Source organism: Apus apus, chromosome 21, assembly GCF_020740795.1.
Source record: "Apus apus isolate bApuApu2 chromosome 21, bApuApu2.pri.cur, whole genome shotgun sequence".
Classification (NCBI taxonomy): Eukaryota; Metazoa; Chordata; class Aves; order Apodiformes; family Apodidae; genus Apus; species Apus apus.
The window spans coordinates 7,495,028-7,515,711 of record NC_067302.1 but is presented as its reverse complement, the minus strand read 5'-3'; the positions used below and the strand labels follow the sequence as shown (position 1 = coordinate 7,515,711).

General features: G+C 45.2%; 2 protein-coding genes across 11 annotated transcripts in view; one reads left to right on the top strand and one right to left on the bottom strand.

Annotated features, from left to right (window-relative positions):
- FHL3 (four and a half LIM domains 3) overlaps positions 1-15,698 on the bottom strand; it is a 28,478-nt gene extending 12,780 nt beyond the window's left edge. For 2 of the 10 annotated variants that reach the window (XM_051637940.1, XM_051637941.1), the window contains exon 1: positions 12,882-13,228. In XM_051637940.1, coding sequence (XP_051493900.1) covers positions 12,882-12,885 — 4 coding nt within the window. In that variant the 5' untranslated portion in view covers positions 12,886-13,228. Of the gene's footprint in view, positions 1-1,322; positions 1,443-1,994; positions 2,499-12,881; positions 13,229-14,950; positions 15,082-15,268; positions 15,370-15,679 lie in introns of those variants that run through there. The other 8 variants (XM_051637942.1, XM_051637944.1, XM_051637947.1 and 5 more) reach the window with 7 other exon arrangements.
- Positions 15,699-15,822: 124 nt separating this feature from the next.
- Positions 15,823-20,197, top strand: UTP11 (UTP11 small subunit processome component). Its single transcript, XM_051637951.1, has 8 exons — positions 15,823-16,083; positions 16,169-16,230; positions 16,751-16,853; positions 17,099-17,212; positions 17,926-18,019; positions 18,297-18,427; positions 19,544-19,654; positions 19,903-20,197. Exons 1-8 carry the CDS (start codon positions 16,021-16,023, stop codon positions 19,984-19,986), a joined length of 762 nt encoding a protein of 253 aa, XP_051493911.1. The 5' UTR covers positions 15,823-16,020; the 3' UTR covers positions 19,987-20,197.
- The last annotated feature ends 487 nt before the right edge of the window (positions 20,198-20,684 follow it).

Sequence of the window (20,684 nt, the reverse complement as noted above, 5' to 3'; positions counted from 1 at the left end):
CTGTAGCTCACAGTATGTGAGGGGGAAGGACTGAATCCTGGCAAGGACAAATTGTCTCAGGTTACCATCCCAAGAACTGCTTGCCTGTGATCCGAAACAAAACTAAGATAATTTGTTGCCTGGGAGATGCTGTATGGGCCAGCTGCAACCCTCTGGAAAAAAGGTAGCGCTCTGCAAGGACAAGAAAGTCCAGAACAGGGACAGAGAGGGCATCATTGTGAGAGAATGATAGCCCCTTCTTTCAACCACTGCCTTGCCAACAGGGGTGAAACTAGTTTCCTTCCTTGGCTGAAGGTTTCTCTGCTAGGTGATCTGGTCATCAGGTGTCATTTACTTTTACTATACAGAGCTGGTTATCTTCAAATTAGTCTCCTTGTTAAAACATTTCTCACTGGCACCTTTAAAATTATTCTTAAATACTGCACATTTTAAATAATAGCCATCAGTTGTAATTTCAACATTTTACATAAGATGTCTAAGAAATAACTCCTTGCAAGCACTAAAAAATTTGCAAGATGCAACATGCTTCCCAGTGTCTGCCATGCTTTGCTGCCAGACTTGGCAACAGAGTCCCTGGTGGTACCATGGAAGGGAAAACTGCTGCCACCTCCAAAAGACTAGGTGGAAACAGCTATTTTAAGGGGTATAAATGCTCATGAAACTTATGGATGCCTTTACATCACACAGCCACATGTTGAGCTTGTAGCCTCCGTGCCCCTGCCTGCTGAATGTGTGCTGCTCCCACTCCAGCAGCACTTCAGCCCTGCTGCAGCATCGTGCTGGCTGCACCTCGGGACTCAGAGAGGAAAACAGCTCCTTTGCAGAAAAAAAATCCCACATAAACAGGAAAGAAATAACAATATTAGAGAGCCAGGTCTGTGGCTCATTTACAGTACCTCATTCTCTCACTCAAATCTGAGATTTACAAGGAAACCTACAAGAAACAGATTTGTCAGCAATTAAAAAGGAACCAAAAGGTCATAATTTTAACTAAGGGAGACTCCTCTCATGACGACTTTCGGGTAAAGAAGAGTTGATGTTTTGGCCCCTGGAGCAGCAGATGTGAAGCAATGCCCCATTTCTTTGCTGCAGGGAAGATGCTCCACACCCATTCACTACAGCAACCTGCTCCCTGATTAGACTGAAAGATCTTCCAAAGCTGTTTGCACGCTCAGGCAGCTTGAGGACTGTGGGTTCCACTGCAACAAGACACCTGCAACACCCCAATAACCCTCCTTCTGCTCTAATGGACCACAGCAAAAACACTCTGTTCACAGACTATTTGTCCTGAATTGGCAAACCCCTGGAAACAACTCTGTTACCTTGCACTGCCAAAAGCAACGGACCAGCGTCAAACCCCAGAACCAGCACAGGGAGAGGGTGGCTCTGCCCAGGGCTCGCCCACCCTGCAGACAGGCAGAGCAGGTGCCACCAGCAAGAGACTCTCACTAGTAAATCATCACTTTGCCAGCATAACACTCAAGTGCTTGCCCAGAAACAAAAGCAGTCACATCATAAGCCAAATGGTGACATCAGTACAGGGATTGCATTTCCTACAGGGGTTTAAATGTCATTACTTGTGACTGAAAATTGGACACTTACAATTCAAGTTACTCTAAATTTTCTTAAGACTTCCAATTTTGTGTGGATATATTTCCCTTCCAAATCCTTTCTATTTCTCAATGTCACAACAATAGGAAACAAACAAACAAACAAAAACAAACCACAAAAAAACCCAGGCAAAACTAACAAAGTGAAAAGCTTCTGAATCCCATTACTAGCCTGATTTACCAAGTCAGGTGCTAATGAGGTGAGCAGCAGAAATGGTTGATTTCCACTGGGAAGGGTCAGTGTTATTCAAACAGCATTATCAACTTGGGGCCCAGTTATTAAAAAATCTCTAGATTGTTCTCTTCCACTCTTACTCAATATTCTGCTTTGTGTTGTCTTCTAAAGTAAAAACTTGAAGCTATCAAGGATCTGAAGGCACTTACCTCAGCATTCCTTAGTTGAGTCATTGTTTCAGAGCATGAAGCATGATACAGTCTGTGCATATGGTCCAACACCTCCACCAACCTGAAGTGCATTTGTGATTTTCCATGCAGCTTTTCAGGCTCTCCAAAACAACACATCCAGAACATCTACACAAGCACAGCGGGCCAGATTTAATCTTCCTAAGAGTTACACATCCTTGCATAGGGTTGAGAACTACTAGAAATAAAACTTCTCTTGGCCGCGTTACATGCAACACAGTGTACTTTTTGCTTTTAATCACTCTTCAGTGAGTACCACTACATATTCCAGAACCCTCTGAGTTATGCATTACAGCACCTTCCTTGATATATGGTGTTCACCGAGTTAAAGGTAGCCACTGATATGCCTTAAAATGTAAGCATTGACTTTTCTATTTGAAGATTTCCAGGTGCTGAGAAAAGAGGCATATGAGAATAACTAATCCTCATTCAAGGACACAAACTAAAGATTAGTTTCTCTACTTGGAAAGTGCTTTGGCTCCCTGAACCTCTACTGCAAGTAACACAATATATATGATGATCCAGTGCCAGACCATAAATGCAAGAGCACTCAAGTTTCCACAGATCAGACATCCCATAGGATTGTTGCTTCCTCGATTCCCTGACAGCTGTCACCAGCAAAAGCATTATTTACATTTATAATACCTGCAGGGCAGGGTTAGTTTATCTCTGTCCTGGGATTTGCACCTCAGAAGGTTTTGGCACAAGGCAAGCCCGGTAGAACTAAAAATGGAACTAAGACCCAAGTCTCTGCCCATCTTTCTTCTCCTGAGATGTAGCACATATCCCTGTCAGCCTGGAAACTGTGACACCCACTAATGCGTGTCATAAACCTACGCACAAACAGATTCCACAAACTGAACTCTGGGAGAAGCAGGGGGAAAGGAAGAGAAGGGAGAGAAGGACATGATCTTTAAGGTCCTTTCCAACCCAGACCATGCTATGACAGACACAGGACTGTGCAGACACAAAGTACAGTTAATCCAGACTCTCAGTCTTTTGGCCTTGCTGGTCGCTCCTACTATTTGAACTTTGGGCTTTAAAAGTGAGCACGCTAAGCTGGAAGAAGGCCCCGGGGTGGTGCAGCACCAAGAGCTTCCCCCCAGTTCAAACTGTGTTAGTTCTTAAGAATACAAAAAGCAATGTTTTCCCTAAATGTGGGCAGCAGAGTTCCAAAGTGAAGTTGGAAGCCTGGCCAAAGTCAGAAGCTCAGGCTGGGTCATCGGATCACAAAGCAGTCCTTGCACTGGGGGACAGCTCAGGAGCCACTGGGTTTTGTTGCTGTTCTTTCTTCGCCATCACCACATCCTAGGCAATATCTAGGAATACTACCATCAGATGTGGACGCCAAATGGGAATTTTTGTCTTTACAGTTGGACATGATCATCTTCAAGGTCTTTTCCAACCTAAATAGTTCTGTGATTCTGCCTTCAGCCACAATGAAGTTAGAACAATACTATAAAATGTCTGAAAAGTCTATTTATTTTGCTTCATTAGAAGAGCCTTAAAAAACAGACTTTTTTTTCCCAGGCAGTACTGAGTTAGCAGACACACTGTTCTAGCAGAAATACGGCATCATCTGCAGCCACAAATAATTGAAGTACAACTGAAATTACCTGACCTCTGATACTCACATGAGGGAAATCCTATGGGCTTGGAACAGTCAAGAAATAAAGTCGCTTTCCAGTTGCAGGAGCAAAATGTGTCCAGAATGGGCTCTAAACTGGTAAGATGCACTTGAAAATCAACTGCTAGTTTTTCTTACAATTTGCACTTTATATTAAAATTCTCCCAAAGACCTCAGGAGGCAGAGCTGAGCCTGGAAAGGATTTTTATGGTTACACTGTAAGCCCACAGAAAGCAGGGATCTAGAACGGAAACAGTTCATTACAGCTGAAATACTGATCCCAGGTTCTGCCTGAAACAGCTGGGATTATTTCTCCAGTTAAGCAAATTCCCGTTACTGAAACCCACTCTGATTTTTTAAGAAATTTGGAGAAGATGCTGAGTAGTCAGTATTATTCACAGATAACAAGATCAGAACCATATTAACTGATGAGATTCTAAGTGAACAAATAAAATTTGGGTAAACAAACTCAAAATCTCAAGGCCATATTTACATTCCAGGGTAATAGTTAAATATTTAGTATCTTGCATTTCCAGTATTCTTGGTTTTTCTATGCACCAAAATATTTAGTCATGTAAAAACATCTGTAGCAGCTGGAAGACATTAATTTGGCCCACTAAGATTAATTAGTTTAAAAATACATACAGTGTTTGTTTTCTTTCCAAAAAGCTAACCCTGCTGCTTTCAGCTCTATCAGGGTTCTTAGTGAATGATGCTCATGCAACATTCTCAGCAAGAGGAATCTGATGCCAGCTTCACAAGTGCATACAAATATCTGCTCAGTAAAACAAGACTTCTATTTAGGTTAATACTCTTCTGTACTAACTCAAGTCATTATTCACAGTATATGAACACCAGCTTGCAAGCAGTTCAGCTCCTACTTTTATTTTCTCCTATGCTCCCAAATTCCCAGTGCTGAAATCTACTTCTAAAAATTACTGATTAAAAGAAATTTCTCTTCATAACTGGGATTCAGATACCTGTGTTACAGAATTACAAAATGTAAGCCTCCATGCATGTCTGTTCTCTCCATGAAGTTCTGCAGCTTTTTAAAAATCAAGTCAACAAGAGGCACAGCTGAGATTGTAAAATAAAAGTTGAATCTGGCTTAGTCTCCATAGGGATCACTTATCTGGCCAAAAGTTGGCAAAGGGATATTTATTGGTGAGGCATTTTTCTTTTGCTGGAATGCACTGAGATTTTAGCAAAGTTTCTGCAGAGTATGCAACAGTATCCAGCATTTGCTCAGCTTATGAGTTAAATCATTGCAGCTCTCTGATGACATGAAGATTATGGGTGTAGGAAAAGGGAACACTCAAGAAGGGAACTTTCAGCAGTCACCACCAAACTGCGGTTAAAAAAGACACCAATGACTCCATTCAGCTCCCAAACCTCAGACAGTTTCCATTTTCTCAATAACAAAGCATTTTTGTGGAATGAGGTAACAGCCTCCATCTGCCAGGTCTGACTCTCCACTGAGATTTCTCAAGAGCGTGGCTGAGGAGGCTGCAGGAGGCAGCTGTCCCGTATGCCTGGAGAGAACAGACAAAGCTGCAAGGGGACAGACATGGAGAGTAACTTCTTTGGGACTGTCACATCAACTCTCCTGGGAGCTTGGATCACAAGTAGCCTCCAGTGAGCTCCAACTGGTGCACAGGTGGAGTGTGCCAATGGCCAAGGAAAGAGTGAGACTTTTCACTATGGATGGACTGGAACAAGCAGGAGGGAGCAGAAGACAAGTGGGTGCTCAACAATCCATCACAGATGTGTCTGGAGCAGAGAGCAGTGGGTTTAGAAGTGAACACATTGCAAGATGCACAGTGCAAACAGAAACACGGACATCCTGCTCCCCGGAGGACAGCACAGCCATGGGACTGCCTGCTCAGGCTGGGACATACCCTTCCACACCTGACACACCTGAGATACAGCCTCTTTTACAGCCCAGCAACAGAGGTTGGGAGGGATCTGGGGTTTGTTCTTGTTTTTGTATTTGGCAGCCTGTATCTTGGCATCTCAATTCAGGGGTGCTGTGCACCTCTCCATCCGTTTGTTTGATTTCAGGCAAAGTCAGGTCAGTTCCTCTGAAAAGCAGCCATTCATTTAGATTCAGATCAAGATTCTGCCACCTGTCAGGACCTCTACACCTGAATCTCATCCCTGCCCCTGTAAGCAGCCACTTGTTAGTCAGCTCCCTCACAATCCTGAGAATCTCAGCTCCAGGTTCAACACATCTCAACCGCCTGCCCTGCCAAAGGAAAGAGAACAGCGCAACTCCAGGCTCATTCATGCAAATAAAGGTAAAAACCTTGGAACAGCATGGAGAGATGATGCCAGCGGAAAAGAGCTCAGAGGAAAAGGTGGCTACAGAGCATGTGGTATCAGGAAAGGATCTTCAGAGTGCACATGAGTCTTATGATCTACTTTTTGTCCCTGCATATATAAATCTTTAAAAAGCAATGCAGGAAATTTTACAGGACACGGCAGCAGCTGGTGCAAACGGACAACCTGTGACTCAGGCAGGTCAGAACATACAGGATCCAAAACTTAGCTACTGCTTTGGTGAACAGTGCAGTCAAGAGCAGTTATTCACACTGTTTGGAGCTCTCATTCTGCCTGTGTGACAGAAGATATTTGAATACACATTTTAAGTCATATTTCAGAGGGATTAGAAAACATATCCAGAAAATCCATTCTGATTGCATTATTGTAGTCTGGTGGATCAGTTTTTATATTTACAAGGATAACAACAAAGATTCCCAAGCAGAGACTGCCCCAGAGCCATTTTGCACAAATTTAATTAAGATTTGCAGCCTCCAGATCTATGATACTACTGCAGTACAAAGGAAGAATCAATTAAGATAGAAATATAAGTGTAGATAGGCTCATTTAACATTCAGCAGAGCATCAGCTTTACACATTTTTGCTATTCTGAGACAAAACTCTGTAGCCATAGCCTTAGCAAAAGCAAATACATTTAATCCTGGTGCTATTTAGTCCCAGGTAGATGCTGAAATCTGTGCACTAATCTGTTAGTTAGGCACTAACAACAAACAAACTCATAAAAACACATGGAGCAACTGAAACTCATCTCACCTGCAACCCAAATTGAGCAATGTGCTAATTAGGAGAGAAATTTCACTTCCAGAGATGCCTATTCTCTATCAGTCTTCATTTCTGCAGATCAAACACAGCCCCCCAGACGTGCACTGATGCAAACCAAGGAGGAGCTTTTTAATATCAGAAGATGGGGGAATGCTCCCACCACTGCTGCTGGTTTCCTGAATGGCCTTATGCAACTTCCCACCTCTACATCTACTTGTCCCACCTAAAGAAAAAGGCAATTTTTCTGTTGATTTTGTGAAGGCCTTTGCGCTTCTGTAGCACTTTCTCCTGAAGTTTGGAAAATGTTAATATTGATCTCCTCACTCTCTAGCTTCATACTGCATCCCCAGCTGGATACCTGGAGAACACAGCTGGCAAGCGGCATAGCTTCTCTCCCAACCAGGACAAAACATTTCCCAAGCCAGTTTTCTTCCTCTGAAGAACACTGCTGTCAAATCTCAAACCCCCACACTGCTAATACTAGCCTCTGTGCAAGGTCAGCCAAAGAGGACTTCCATCAGCAATGAGCTCTGCTAAAGAAGGCTCCCTGGAGATTATAAGAATAGTACAGTCAAGCCCAGATGGCAACAATGTGCAGAGCAGGTTTCCAGCAAACACAGTGCCTGGGCAGAAGACTATGCAAGCTAAAGTCCACCCTGATTTCTGCCATCTGCTAGCTCAGTGCTGAAGTCCAGGCTGAGGCTTTTGGGAAAGGTAAAGAGAGTCTTACATGCTTCTCAAGATACTGCTTTTGTTCTCACTATTTGCTTCTCAAATACTTTGTTAAGAGATACTAATCTCTCTCTAAAGCAGTTATTTGGAGCCAAGAGTTTAGATGTTATTGCAAAACATACACTTAGAAGAGACTGGAAATGATGTTGGCAGTGTTACAGAGGGGATCACTGCACAGCTTTGGGTCAAAACAAAACAAAAAAAACACAAAACTAAGCTAGTAAGCAATTCCCATGAGATAGTTTAGGAGAGCCAGCAAAAGCTTCTTCTAGAAAGAAAACAATACTGTGAGAATGAAGCTAACAAGAACTGGCTCTTGGAAAAATAAAATGGCCAGTAATGAGCCAGAGTTTTGCCAATAGCACATATCCAAGAGAATCTTTCTGGGAAACCGACCCAAGCCATTACGCTGGAAAGCCCTGAGGGACTAGGGACCTTGAGGCTAAAAGCTGCCAAATTGCTTCATCAGTTAAGGTTGGTCCCAATGTTTTCTACTGTGTAAGAATAATTTGTTTCAGCCTACAGGTCTCTACAGAGCAATGGGTAAATTTAGGCTGCTTCCTCTGGGAAGGGTAACAGAGTGCTCGACAAAGCTCTGCCCAGCAGGAGGTTTTGAGAAGGTTTCCCACCATCACCCTTCAGCCCAACATCCAGCTTTGCTTTACTCCCCATGACCCCTCGTGCTCCTCGGTACACACCAGGCACAGCTGGACGATTACCTGGTGGGATAATCAGCCCAGCTATTTTGGCCAACACTCCACCAGCAAGCAGTTGCCACAAAACTGTGATTACTCTGCCTTCAGAAAATCTTCTGGAGACTCATTCACTCAAAATGGATGCAGTTAAGAGCAGTTATTCTGATGTATCTTGTCTTCCAGAATGATAAGGAGGAGACCTTGCTCTGTCTCTCTGTTTCAGAGAGATGAGTAAATACAGCAGGAAATAGGTAGACTGCATGCAGAGTGACAAGGCTTTTGTTTGCAGTCTTCTCTTTAATTTTAATTACAGATACCCATAGCTACAGGAGTGTACAGAGAACACAGAAGACAATTAATGTGATCTCTAACTGTGCTTCTGCACTGGCAGGGAAAAATCCTACACTGGCAGGGGATGTCAAGGTGCTGTCTAATGGCTTTCCTCCTCTTTCAACTCCTGATTCATGTTGCCATCTTCCTTGCAACTGACCTAAATAACATGTTCAGACAGCACTGAAAGTATTTCCTCCTCATACTTCAATAGTAGCAAGATCTCCACATCTGGAAGGTTATTTCTCAGGAAAGTCACACCACAGGTGGCTTAGGAGCGTCCTTCCTGAGAAAGGAAGAGAAGCAGCACCCAGCCTTGTCTCATTTCATCAGTAAGGCTTCCTGGCTGCCAGAGAACAAAGGTTGCCCAGGAGCAGTGCAAACACATGCTCCGTCTGTACCCAAGCACCAGCTAATCTGAACAACGTGGGCAGAGTGTTGGGTTACCTCACTTCCAGGTGTGCTGTCAGCATGAGCCATGACTGGCTTGGGATGAAAGAGGAGAAACTGTTCCTAGATCTGGACTTGTCTGCCTCGTTTATGGTAATTATTGCCTAGCAGCCTTTAATCCTGTAATCACAGAATCACAGAATTGTCAAGACTTGGAAGGGACCCTTAGAGATCATCCAGTCCAATTTCCCTGCTAAAGCAGGATTCCCTAGAGCACATTATCCAGGACTGCATCCAGGGGAGTTCTGAATACTTTCAGAGAAGGGGACTCCACAGCCTCCCTGGGCAGCCTGTTCCAGTGCTTTGTCACCTTCCAGCCTGTGCCTGTTGCCCCTCGTCCTGTCACTGGGAACTACTGAGAAGAGTCTGGCATTAATAAGGTCTCCTCTCACCCTCCTCTTCTCCAAGCTAAACAGTCCCAACTCTCTCAGCCTTTCCCCATAAGGGAGGTGCTCCAGGCCCCCAATCATCTTTGTTGCCCTTGCTGCCTGCTTGCAATGGCATATCATACTCCCAGTCCTCAGTTTCTCTATACCTTTTGATCTCCACTTGCCATTGCACTGCAGAGGAGGCGGGAGGACAGAGTGCAGGACTGCACGATGGAGCTGGAGCCCAGGGCATGCCAAGGCCAGGACAAGGAGGAAAGCCACTGCAAAAGGGTTCTCCAGCTATTCACTTCAGCCTCTTTTGTAACATAACACAATATCCAACAGCACTGCATCACAGGAGTACAGGAACAGTCCAATCCCTGTCACTCCATCATGGCTTAATACACAGAAAGGTTTGTGATCCTCTCCCAATCTCATTATTTCCTTTACGTTTAGGCACTCCTGATAGCCACGTTGATATCTGACCTCCTTACAGCCCCCTGCAGACCACTGATCTCAATGTTATCTTACAGCAACGGCCTTCAGAGGCTGTTTACTGAGTAAATGAAGAAGTAAAAAGTCAATTGAAAACACATTTCTTGCCAAGAAGGAAATGGACTGTGGGGAAATACAGGAAAGTATTCCAAAGCTGCATGGCTGCCACAGCACTTCCAGCTCTCAAGTGAGGAAATGCACACCTGGAGTTTGCACACTGGCAGGACCTAGATCCTCAGCAGCCTGACAGATCCCTTTCTTATTCAAAAGATACACATAAATGCCGTTCAAATAATACAACAGAAAGGAAGTTATACTTGATCTGTACCACCTCTTTTTCAGGTAATATAGCTTCAGAATTAGAGCAGAAGAGATGCAAGCACAACTCACACGTCTTTGTGCTACAGCATGCCTGTGTAGTCCACAACAGCTAGTCTGTATCTCTTATCTCTAATTTTTTTTTATTAGCTCATGTTTACTTTGGCTGCACATCCAAGAGTCATTTAAACAGGGTGAGAGAGGAAAATCTTGGACTCTCAACAATGGCCAAGCAGTTTAATCTGCCACTGGGGACAATGACTTGACTCCTATTGGTGTTTAGTACTGACAGGGTCAAGTGTAACATGTGCTGAAGGAAGCACTAGGAAAGCAGATCCGTGGCTGTTCCAACAACAGAGAATTTCCTTGAGCTATTCAGAGGTCCCTTTCCCCCTTGTGTGTAGAGAAAACAGCTCCAGCTGTCCAGGCACCTGCATTGGCTTCTCCACTCACTGGATTTATGACATTGGAGGCTGCTAAGAGCTCCAGGTTAGATACAGCACATTCCTCCGGCTTCCAGCTCCGACATTCAAAACTAAGTTGGGAAGCACTGAAGATTATGTTCTTGGCATCAGCCGCCAGGTTGGTGCTGGAAGATAATTTGTATTCCCGAACAGAACTGGCACTGGGTAGGTTGGACACAAACAGCAACAAACTTTAATCCAGCAATGAGACAAACCAGAAGGGTGTAGGGTTGAGAAATTCAAAATACTTTACATAAAATAATTCTGTGACTTGCAAGTCTAGGACAATCTACTGTAATATATTCAGAGGCAACAATAAAATACAAAAATTTATGAGTTAGTGTCAATGGTCAGATGACCATAAGCCAAATAAAGCCAAAGCGAGACTGCATTAAGAACAAGAACATAAATTTCAGGATTTTTATTCCATTGCTATTTGGATTCTGTGTTAACACATTTCTAAATAACTCTTGATTAACTATTAACAGAGCTCTAATGGAGATGTCTTTCCAGTTGCTCACAGAGTAATATACTCTCAGTGGGCTCCTGTTGAGGGAGGGCTGAACCATTTGCTAAAACTGTCCTCCATTTAGCAAATATCAACAGACACAAAGTGAGTCACTCAGCAGAGGCAACTCTGCTAGGATGAAATACAGGAAGGTGGAAACCATACAGCATTCTTCAATTTCCCCTTTCCTTTCACAATCAGACCCTTGATATTTTCTTCAACAGGAAAACTGACACTCCCCCTCCCTGTAAACTGCTGACAATTGTATTTTACACCTGGCAAAACTAGAGCAAAATGGAAGGAAGAGAAGAAACAAAGACCAAGGACTTTTCTCAGCAACTATATCTTCACAGAATGGAGTGTTTTTCTTTCCAGCTGTAGCTAAAGACCACTTCTGCACGAAGTCTATAAAGTACACATCAGCCTTCATGGGACATGCCACCTCCTCTGCTGAACAGGTGGTTGCAGCAGCTCCACAGAGAGAAGCCACAGCAGCGAGGCTGGTAGTGGGACCCGGGTCCCCCTGAAACCAACACAGCACAGGCAGTGAACCCCTTTGCCCACAAACTCTCAGCCCTCACACTCGAGTCTCCTAGCCTTCAGAAGCAATCCCAAACTCTTAGTAGGAGTCTTAAGATTAAATAATACTGGCAAAGCATCTCTGCCTCCCAACAATTGGTCTTTCCCCTTTCCTAGGTGCAGCTGGTGTCTATTGTTATAGCGGTTTGTTTTTTTTTTAAACAGAGTAAAATATTTACATTTATTTTCATGACATCACCAGACAAAACACTGTCAAGTTCTCTCTGAATTTTCCAGCTTGGCCATCAAAATTGCACCTATTTCAGCAGAAATAGTCCAAGTCCTCTAAGGAGTGAGGTGCAGCAGCTTGTGCTCTGGAGTCGAATACTGAGCAGAACTACAAACATCACTCACAACACTTCTTGCCAGACCCAGGTGGGTGCTCCAGGGTGGGCACAGGCAATCCAGGCACAGCTGATGTTACCCAGGGATACCAATACTAAACACCAGAGAAGAAATGCTTTCCTTACTTGAACAGTTACAAGAAAATATGAAGCTGTTTATCTAGTTAAGAAGTTTGGCTTTTATTCAGACCAGACAGACAGACTATGGAAAAATTTCTCACACAAAAGGTGAGGCAGAGGCAAAAAGGTTTACATCTGCGTCTCTCTCCTGAGGCTACTGCTGCAATTAGGGTTTTTCAAGCATGACCTATTGCAAGCTGCAGACAGTGAAAATCCCACAGACATGAACAAGGACCCCAGTGGGACACCACGAAAATCTTGTGTATCACTGCTGTGACTACCATAAAAGTCCTTTTCCAGGGAGAGGGGGTGGGAATCACTTGAGCATTAAGATGAATAAATTTATTCCATTTTCCTGCTGGCATTTCAGAAAACAGCAGGCCGTGTAACAGCATCATCTCAGCTGCAATTAGGAACACAGTAGAAAGCATTTTACCTCACAAAGCAACCAAAACAGCAAGTCCTAGCTGTGAACAGAACCAATTGCTTCGTAAGTTGGAGCACTGGGAGTTTCAGTAACCTGCCCAGAGGGAAGTTTTTCCTGACTCCATCAGTTAAGGGTTCACTTCTGTCTTAAAGCTGCTGGATCCAAAATCCAGAAATCTACCGACCAGTGAACACTGCCTACAGCCACCCGAAGCTGGTAACCTACTGAAAAACACATATGCAATCAGGGCAACCACACAGGCCAGGAAAGAGGCTCCCGCCTTCCTTACCCATGATGGTTTCGGAGAGCTGAGCCCTCCAGCTTGCTGGCTGTCCTGGGACAGCAGGGCTGTGTCAGAGTCCACTCAAAACCCAGCTGCAGCATAAACAGGAAGCAGAGCTGACAGCAGACGTGCTGCAGATGGCTTCAAACCCTGCACAGAGGACAGCAGTGACCCACCATCCTCCGGAAGACCAAGAAACCAGCCTCATCTTCACCACACTAGTGACTTCTCAGCTCTCCAGATGCTGTTCTGCAGGAAGGGAAGATGTGTGGACTTTCCCCCCAAGAGGCACCTCAAAAACATCCAACATGGACAGACAGTAGTGCTGCAGAAGCTGAGACCATGGAACTGTTCACAGGGCTTCTTGATAGGGAATTCTGGATGTTTCCAAACACCAGCCTCCTGTTGGTGTGTCCCTGCCACTCCCCTGGTACAGGTTTAAGGAGTTCTTATTCCAAAACACTTTTTGCTATAGAGCATCCACTATAATTAGTGCCCTCAACTATCACCACAGCCTGTATTTTTGTCTCCTATATATGCTATGCCAACAGCCTTGAAAGTATGTAAAATTACAGATCTAGCTGGGTAAGAATTAAACTAATGCTCATGACTCCATGCCTCTAAGGAAGCGACCAGCTAGAGAAGGAGGCAACCATGCAGCCCCCATCCTAGGAAAAGGAAAGAAAATGAAACAAAAATAGGACAAGATAAGTGTCAGACTTCCCCTTTCCTGCTGTGCTGCTGATGGCCTAACTTTCAGGAGGTTAAACCATATTGTGCCAAAGCAAATTCAGGGAATGAAGCAGCTTCAACACCGTTGTGAACACCCAAAAAATACTGGTCATGCCAAAGGCAGATATTTAAATACAAGAGACTCCTAAGGAAATACCCAAGAAAACACTTCTCAAAAATTAACAGTACAGGAATATTTGACAATCACACATTCATAGCAGCTAGAAGAGCCACAGATTTCTAACGCTTGGTAGAGGAATCAGAGAGGTAGAAGAAATCTCACCATAATCTTCCCTTACTGTTCATGAGGATACTGTGTTCATCAGACCTTTGGTCTGGTCTAGGGCAGCCTTCCCTGTGTCCCTGTAACAGGTCTTCCACTTTGGGAAGATTTCTTTATGATTTTCAAAATGGGGAAACAATGAATGCATTGAATCCAAATTAAGTTTAGAAACCTCAGTATCAAAACCTGCACTGTGAAGATAAGCAACCACCATCATACATCACCCTCTGAGCCAGTGCAGTGTAATTCCTACTAACATGCTTCACCCAGGCTAACTATTGAGTATATCCAACATTTCCATGACTTCTCATGAAAGAGTTGAAGCGATTAATGTAACCACAAATACAAAATAGCAACAGAATGGGAAACCTAAAAAGAAAACATTACCCATAAGAAAACATGTAACACCCTGAAACAAAACTGTGCTCAGTAATATAACATTTGGAGAAGATGCTTAAGTATTTTTAATATCAAGATTCAAACTGTGACTTTGGAGTCTTTGTTTAACACTCACACAACACACACAAAAAAAAAATCAAGGCTTTGAGCAGACATTCCCCACACCTACTCTTGGGATTCTCTGGAAACAGCAACCATTGAGGCTGTGATGAAAATTTCTCTGTATTAGATTTGAGCACATTCGGTTAAGTGTACTTCCGAGTTTATTGGGTGGGTAAAGTTTCAGGGCTTTCTTAATAAAACACAGTTTAAGCAAAGCAACTTTACAGGCTGGGAAAGAGACACGACCGAAAGCTTTTCTTTCTTTTTGTCTGTCTTTCTTTTTCTTCTTTTATAAAACGGTGCAGGCTGTGCTGCCGGGGGCAAAGCGGGGCGGAGCTCCCCGAGCCAGTTACACCCCGGCTAACGGCAGGGAACCCCGCCGGGTCCCACCAGGACGTCCTATCCCGGACACCGCTGGAGGGACCCCCGCCCTCCGTGGGGGGTCCTCCTGGGGCCATGCCCGCCCCGACCCGCCCCGGGCTGCACAGCCAAAGTGGCCGGCACCGGCTGCCCCCGCCAGCCCGAACCCCCGTCGCCCGCCCATCCCGTCCCGACCCACCTGGTCGGCGTCTCGGAGCCCGGCCCCGCTGATGCTGCCCCGGCGGCGGGCACCGCGCTGCTCCCGGCCCCGCGACGCGGAGCCCGGCCCTACCCGGGGCGGGGCGACGGGCTGGGCTGGGGGAGGCCGCCCAGTGCCCGCCCCGCACAAGCGCTCCGGAAGGTGGGAGGGGGTCCGACCGCCGGTGGGTGCCGGTTCCCGAGTCCGCGGGCTACACCCCGTGGCGCCGCAGAACCCCCTCCCAAGGCAGACCCCGTCGCTAACCCCTTCACCTCCCCGCCGGCCCCCCCGGGGCCGCCCGCGTCTCCGGTACTCAGCTGGTCGAGGCGTGAGGCTGTTCGCTGGCCGGGGGAGCGGCGGCTCCGGGCGAGCTGCCGGTGGCGGCTCTTCTGCCTCCGAACGGGCAGCGGAGGAACGCCCAGAGCCCGGTCCCCGTCCCCGCCGCGCAGGACAGACCCAGTGTCGGCGCCGCGGACACCCGCGGATCTACCCCCCGCCGCCTGCCCTGCGGCTCCCCCTCCCGGCGGCACCGGCCTCGCTCTCCTCCCTCCCCCGCCGAAACGCGTGGGGAGCTCGGGGAGCCCTGCCCGTACCGGCAACCGGGGCTGCGGCTCAGACCCCAGCCCCAGAGAGAGCAGACGAGCCCCGCACAGAGCGAGCGGCGGCGGGACCCGTCCTAGAGCGCAACACGACCGGCCCTGGCCCCGCTGCCGCCCGTCCCGCCCGGACCTGGCGGACTGGCCGAGCCCCGCGCGCCGGGGAAGGGCGAGGCCCGGCGGGTGGGAGGAGGGGAGCGCACCGGCCCCCGCTGTCGCCATGGAGACGGCGCCACCGCCCGGCGAGCCTCGCGCGCGACCTCTGACCCTAAGACCCCGCCCCTTTCCGCCTCGTGCGCAGCGCCCGGCGTTTCGCAGCGCGGGGCCCGGCGGGGCCGCACCGGGAGGGGCCGGGCGGGATCGGACGGGGCGGTAGCGGGTGGCGGCACCGCGGGGCGGGACCGGACCGGGCAGAGCAGAGTTACCGGCACCGCGGGAGGCCCGAGTCAGGCGCGGAGCCCGCCGACCGCCGCCATGTCGGCCGCCTTCAGGAAAGCCGCCAAGTCAGGGCAGCGTCCGCACCGCGAGCGGGCACAGGTCAGTGGGCTGGGCCGGGCCCCTCGCCCCGGGCCGCGCCGTAGGGCCGCGGCCCCGGCCCGCGCTGACGCGCCTTTCCCCACAGCCCGCCGCACGGAAGAAGCTGGGCCTGCTGGAGAAGAAGAAGGATTACCGGCTCCGCGCCCAGTGAGTGGGGTGGGAGCGGGACCCGGGTCCGAGCGGCAATCGCGGGGTTCAGTGCTCCGGGCGGTCTCTGCACCGCGGGATCACGGGCGGCGGTTAAACACCCCTGTGGATCGGTGGGAGGGAGAAGGAAGGTGGAGGACAGAGCGTCACAATATCCTTATTCTTGTGATCAATGCAAACCAGATCAGCGTTATCTTCCAACCTTAATGGCTGATTCTGGATAAGATCTGAGAGTCCTGAGCAGCTCAGTAAGCTTTGCAGAGCACGTTTTCATTTCTCCTCTAACACTGGCTGTCGTACACGGTTGTCATACACTTCATTTCCAGCTTTGTTAAGAAATTAACTGTAAAGCTAAAGCCAGCTGTTGCTGTCCAGCCCTGTATGTGCAGCCTGTTGCAAAGTTCTGAGCATCACTGAAGGACTCAGCATCTCATCAGGGAGTGTGAACATGGAGAAAACAATTAACTGCTGGTTTGGTTTTTATTTGTTTTGTGTTGTGGTTTTTTCCCCCCCCCCCCAGTGACTATCACAAGAAACAAAATGCCCTCAGAGCACTTCAAAAGAAAGCTCTGGACAAGAATCCTGATGAGTTCTACTTTAAAATGATACACGCTGAACTCAAGGTAAGAATCAAAATTGCCTTCAAGCAGGGTTATGTTACTCTGAGTAACTTTTTTTTTTTTTCCTACCTTGTTTTATTTTTAATTTATGAATTAGTAAATACACTAGCAGATTTGGTTTGGTGCCTGTAGAAGGCTTCAAAGAAAATGAGGTGCAAAGGACAAAAAGGTTATTTTGCCTTTATCATTAGGTAGACTCTAGGTAGAGTGGTGTCTGTCCATCAGTGCTGTGTTCTGTCTGGTTTTAGGATGGAGTTCATATCATAAAGCAGCAGAAGGAAGAAGTGACTCCTGAACAGGTGAAGCTGATGAGGACACAGGATATCAAGTATGTGGAAATGAAAAGGGTGGCAGAAGCCAAGGTAATACTTCACTTTTTTAGTGCTTCCCAGTTTGCTCAGAATTGTTCTTTTTATTGTGGTTTGGTTTTGGCTACAGTATTTATGTTTAGTGAAATCTGATTTGTGTCATACTGGAATTTATAGATGAAAATGTCAGTGGAGCTCTGACTGTAGAACCTAAAGGTATATCGAATAATAAAAACTCTACTGTGCATTACTATAAAACAGGGCAATTTCTGATGTAAATTCCAGACATACAGGTACTCTTGCTTCTCATTTTTATGAAGAATTGAGGATTATGGTTACTGAAGTGGGTTGTTTGAGTATGGTGGGCAATCAACAGAGATGGGACCCACCTCTGAAAATGGTTTATGCTCTAATGTTGATCCACTTTCCATCACTGCAGAAAAATAAAAGAAAGTCAGCCATGACTTTTCCTTCATACTTCTGCTACTGATTTAATGGTAACCATTCCTACTTGGTCTGACATATTGATAACTTACTGTTTTGAAAATTGATTTGTACATACTTGGCTGCATAATACTGGAAATTACTGTTAACCTCTGCTGGAAAATGTTGTGAAGACATGGCATAAATATAGACCAGATATATTTTCAAAGATTAAACAGAAGAGTGTTCAGATGCTCAAGAAACAAACACGAATTTAGTCGAGGAAGACATTCTTTACCTCTTTATGGATGTTTGCAGAACAGATAAGCTTTTCTTTCCCGTAGAAAATCGAGCGGCTGAAGTCGGAGCTCCATCTCCTGGATGCGGAGGGGAAGAGCCCCAATAAGCACGTGTTTTTTTTTGATACAAAAAAAGAAGGTAAGATTTTAAATGGGTTTTATCATCAAACTTGTTCTGTGATGTTTTACTGTCAGCTTTTTGAAATACTATGGTGCTTTCTTTATGCTGTTAACATGAAATAAGAAATTTTTTTCAGGAGTAATAATTCAAGTGCTCTAGGAATCTCTTGATTACCAGATAAGACCTCAGTTCTGCTGGAGCTTCTGTCACTGGCTGTGCTTAAGCTACATGTTTGGAAGGTTTGCTGAGCATTAATCTAAGAAGTGCATGAGTTTATTCCTAAATTTCTTTATAGTTCAGGAGTTTGATATCGCAACTCACCTGGATACTGTTCCAGAGCTCGTTGGCAGAGTGTACAACCGACCAACCATCGCAACGCTGCAGAGAGAGACACTGAGAGGAGCTACAGACCCTGCCCACTTAAAGGTACTTTGTGCTGCCCTTATTTGTATTATGGTTTTCTTAATGTTTTACAGCTTTTATCTAATAAGCTCTAAAGAGGATTCATTGGACTGTTGTGGAGGAGAACAAAGTTGTTCTTTTTTCTTAGAATTTTTATCGGTGACACACAAGTGGATGTCACTTCCTGGCTTTCCTAATTTAAGGTGTTTCAGGACCCTTCAGGATGAATTGCTTAAACAGTCAACTTTGATTCTGATCTTTTAATATCACAGCAATTTGGTCCTAGAAGTAGCTACACTTGGCTTTAACACTGTAAATACCTCTTAATTAGTTTAGAGATACATCGAGCAGTTCTATAAGCTTGAGTTGGTGTAAGGTAAAAATAAAGTTGTTTAAAATTGTTGATTGGTAAATTTGTAACCCGTTGTTTTCTGAATCAGATGTCAGATAATAAGTACCCGGTGGTCCTTTTTTCTTGCCAGCTTTCTCAGTTTGACTTGTCAGTAAAGCAGCTGAACAAGTTGTAGACTGACAAGTTTTCTCCTCTAAATGTCTGAGTCATATTTTAAGCATGTTAGGATCTGTTCTCCTTAATTTAATTAGTTAAATCACACCTGCAGTAATAACATTTTTGTGCTGGGAAAGCCATCCACTCAGTAGGTAAACATGACTAAACAAGTTGCATTTTGGGAGGCCTCTCTGCAATTTCTAAGCACTTCAGAAATTGGTCTCTGGTATTTATTTTATTATTATATTTACCCCTCTAGATAAACTGAGTTTTCATTACAGGATTAAATGTTATCTTGTACTCAACATTGAAATTCACAGGATTTAGGAAAATGAAATTCCAGCCACTTACACAGCAACTATCTAGGTTAGGAGTTTGGTTTTGCATGCTTGTATTTAGGAGATTAAAACAAGCATAAAGAAATAAACCCTAACTAGAAAATCTCTAGTATGAGAATCAAGATACTGAAACTGTTCTCTGGGATCTAGCCACAGAACTGAAGCAGTGTTCTTTATTGATGATGATTTAAGAATGTAAAACATTTTTGAGGTCCAAGTGCCTCAGAATAGGTCAGCTATGGGCCATAGAACATTGTTCCTCTGTCTTAAAGATGCCTTTTTTTTCCTCTCCAGAAATTAGCTCAGCAAAGGAAGAATCAGTATGACCTGCTGAAACAGCGCATTGAAAGAGAAAAGGCCATGTTTGTTGTTGCACAGAAAATTCAGACACGTAAAGATCTTTTGGTGAGGGATTTAGTTCTGGCTCTTTGAATCTGTTTTGTTTAAGTCATTAGGTCTAGTTTTGTATGTATTCATTTCTTTTCTAAGGTGGAAAGAGCAAACAGAAGTAGAATTCCCACCTAAACTGGAAAGTGACCATTTTTCACTAATGTCTTGTCAGTCCCAGATGGGGACTTTCTTCTTATACAAGAGTGGGTTCTTTTTTCTTTTACATGCCAACAAATATTTTTTTCTCAATTTTTTTTTTTCAGGACAAAATTCATAAAGTAAAGGTGAAGAAGGAGACAACAAGTGGTCCAGCTATTTACAAATTTAAATTTCAGCGGAAACGTTAACCATTCCTTTAAATAATTGTTACCATCTTTGCTTAGAAAGAAAGAGGATTCTCCTTATGAAGAAGGACTGATACCCTGTATCAGTTTGTTTTTTCACTGCATCCTAGCACTTTGTTAAAATAAATTACTGTGGGCCTGTGATAGCCATAAATAGATTTTATGTAATTAATTGATTAATAAAGCAGAGGGTTTGTTCTCTTGGTATTTACAATGGGAAGCCACAAGAGGTGCCTGAATGTCCTTGTAATATGCACCATGAACAATCCTTGAAAAGTCAAGGTCAGAATGAAGAGACTGGGAGATGTGTTGCACAGCACATGGACAGGAAAGCTGCTCTAGGATTGGACGTGGCACTTCCAAAACCATAAGAGATTTCAGATCAGCTTGTTTAGCAATCTCTTCAAGCAGGTTAAAGTTGAATTGTCATCTTTCTAACCACTCCCCCCTCCGTCTTTAATTTTCCCATTCTGCTTTATCTACACAAAATATTTAACTTTAAAGCATGAGAGTTAAAGGCAACGCTAAAGGCACACGGGTAAATTCAGGCACTGTGCTAGCCAGACTGTTCTGAAGGGGTGCTGGCAGCAGAAACTCTTGCTTCCAGTGTATGGAAAGAAGAAAAACCTTACCTTTCTGAATTATTTCTGTACCTGAGAAGCTGTTTGCGCCTTTTTTCTTTCTCCTGTCTGATGGTTAGA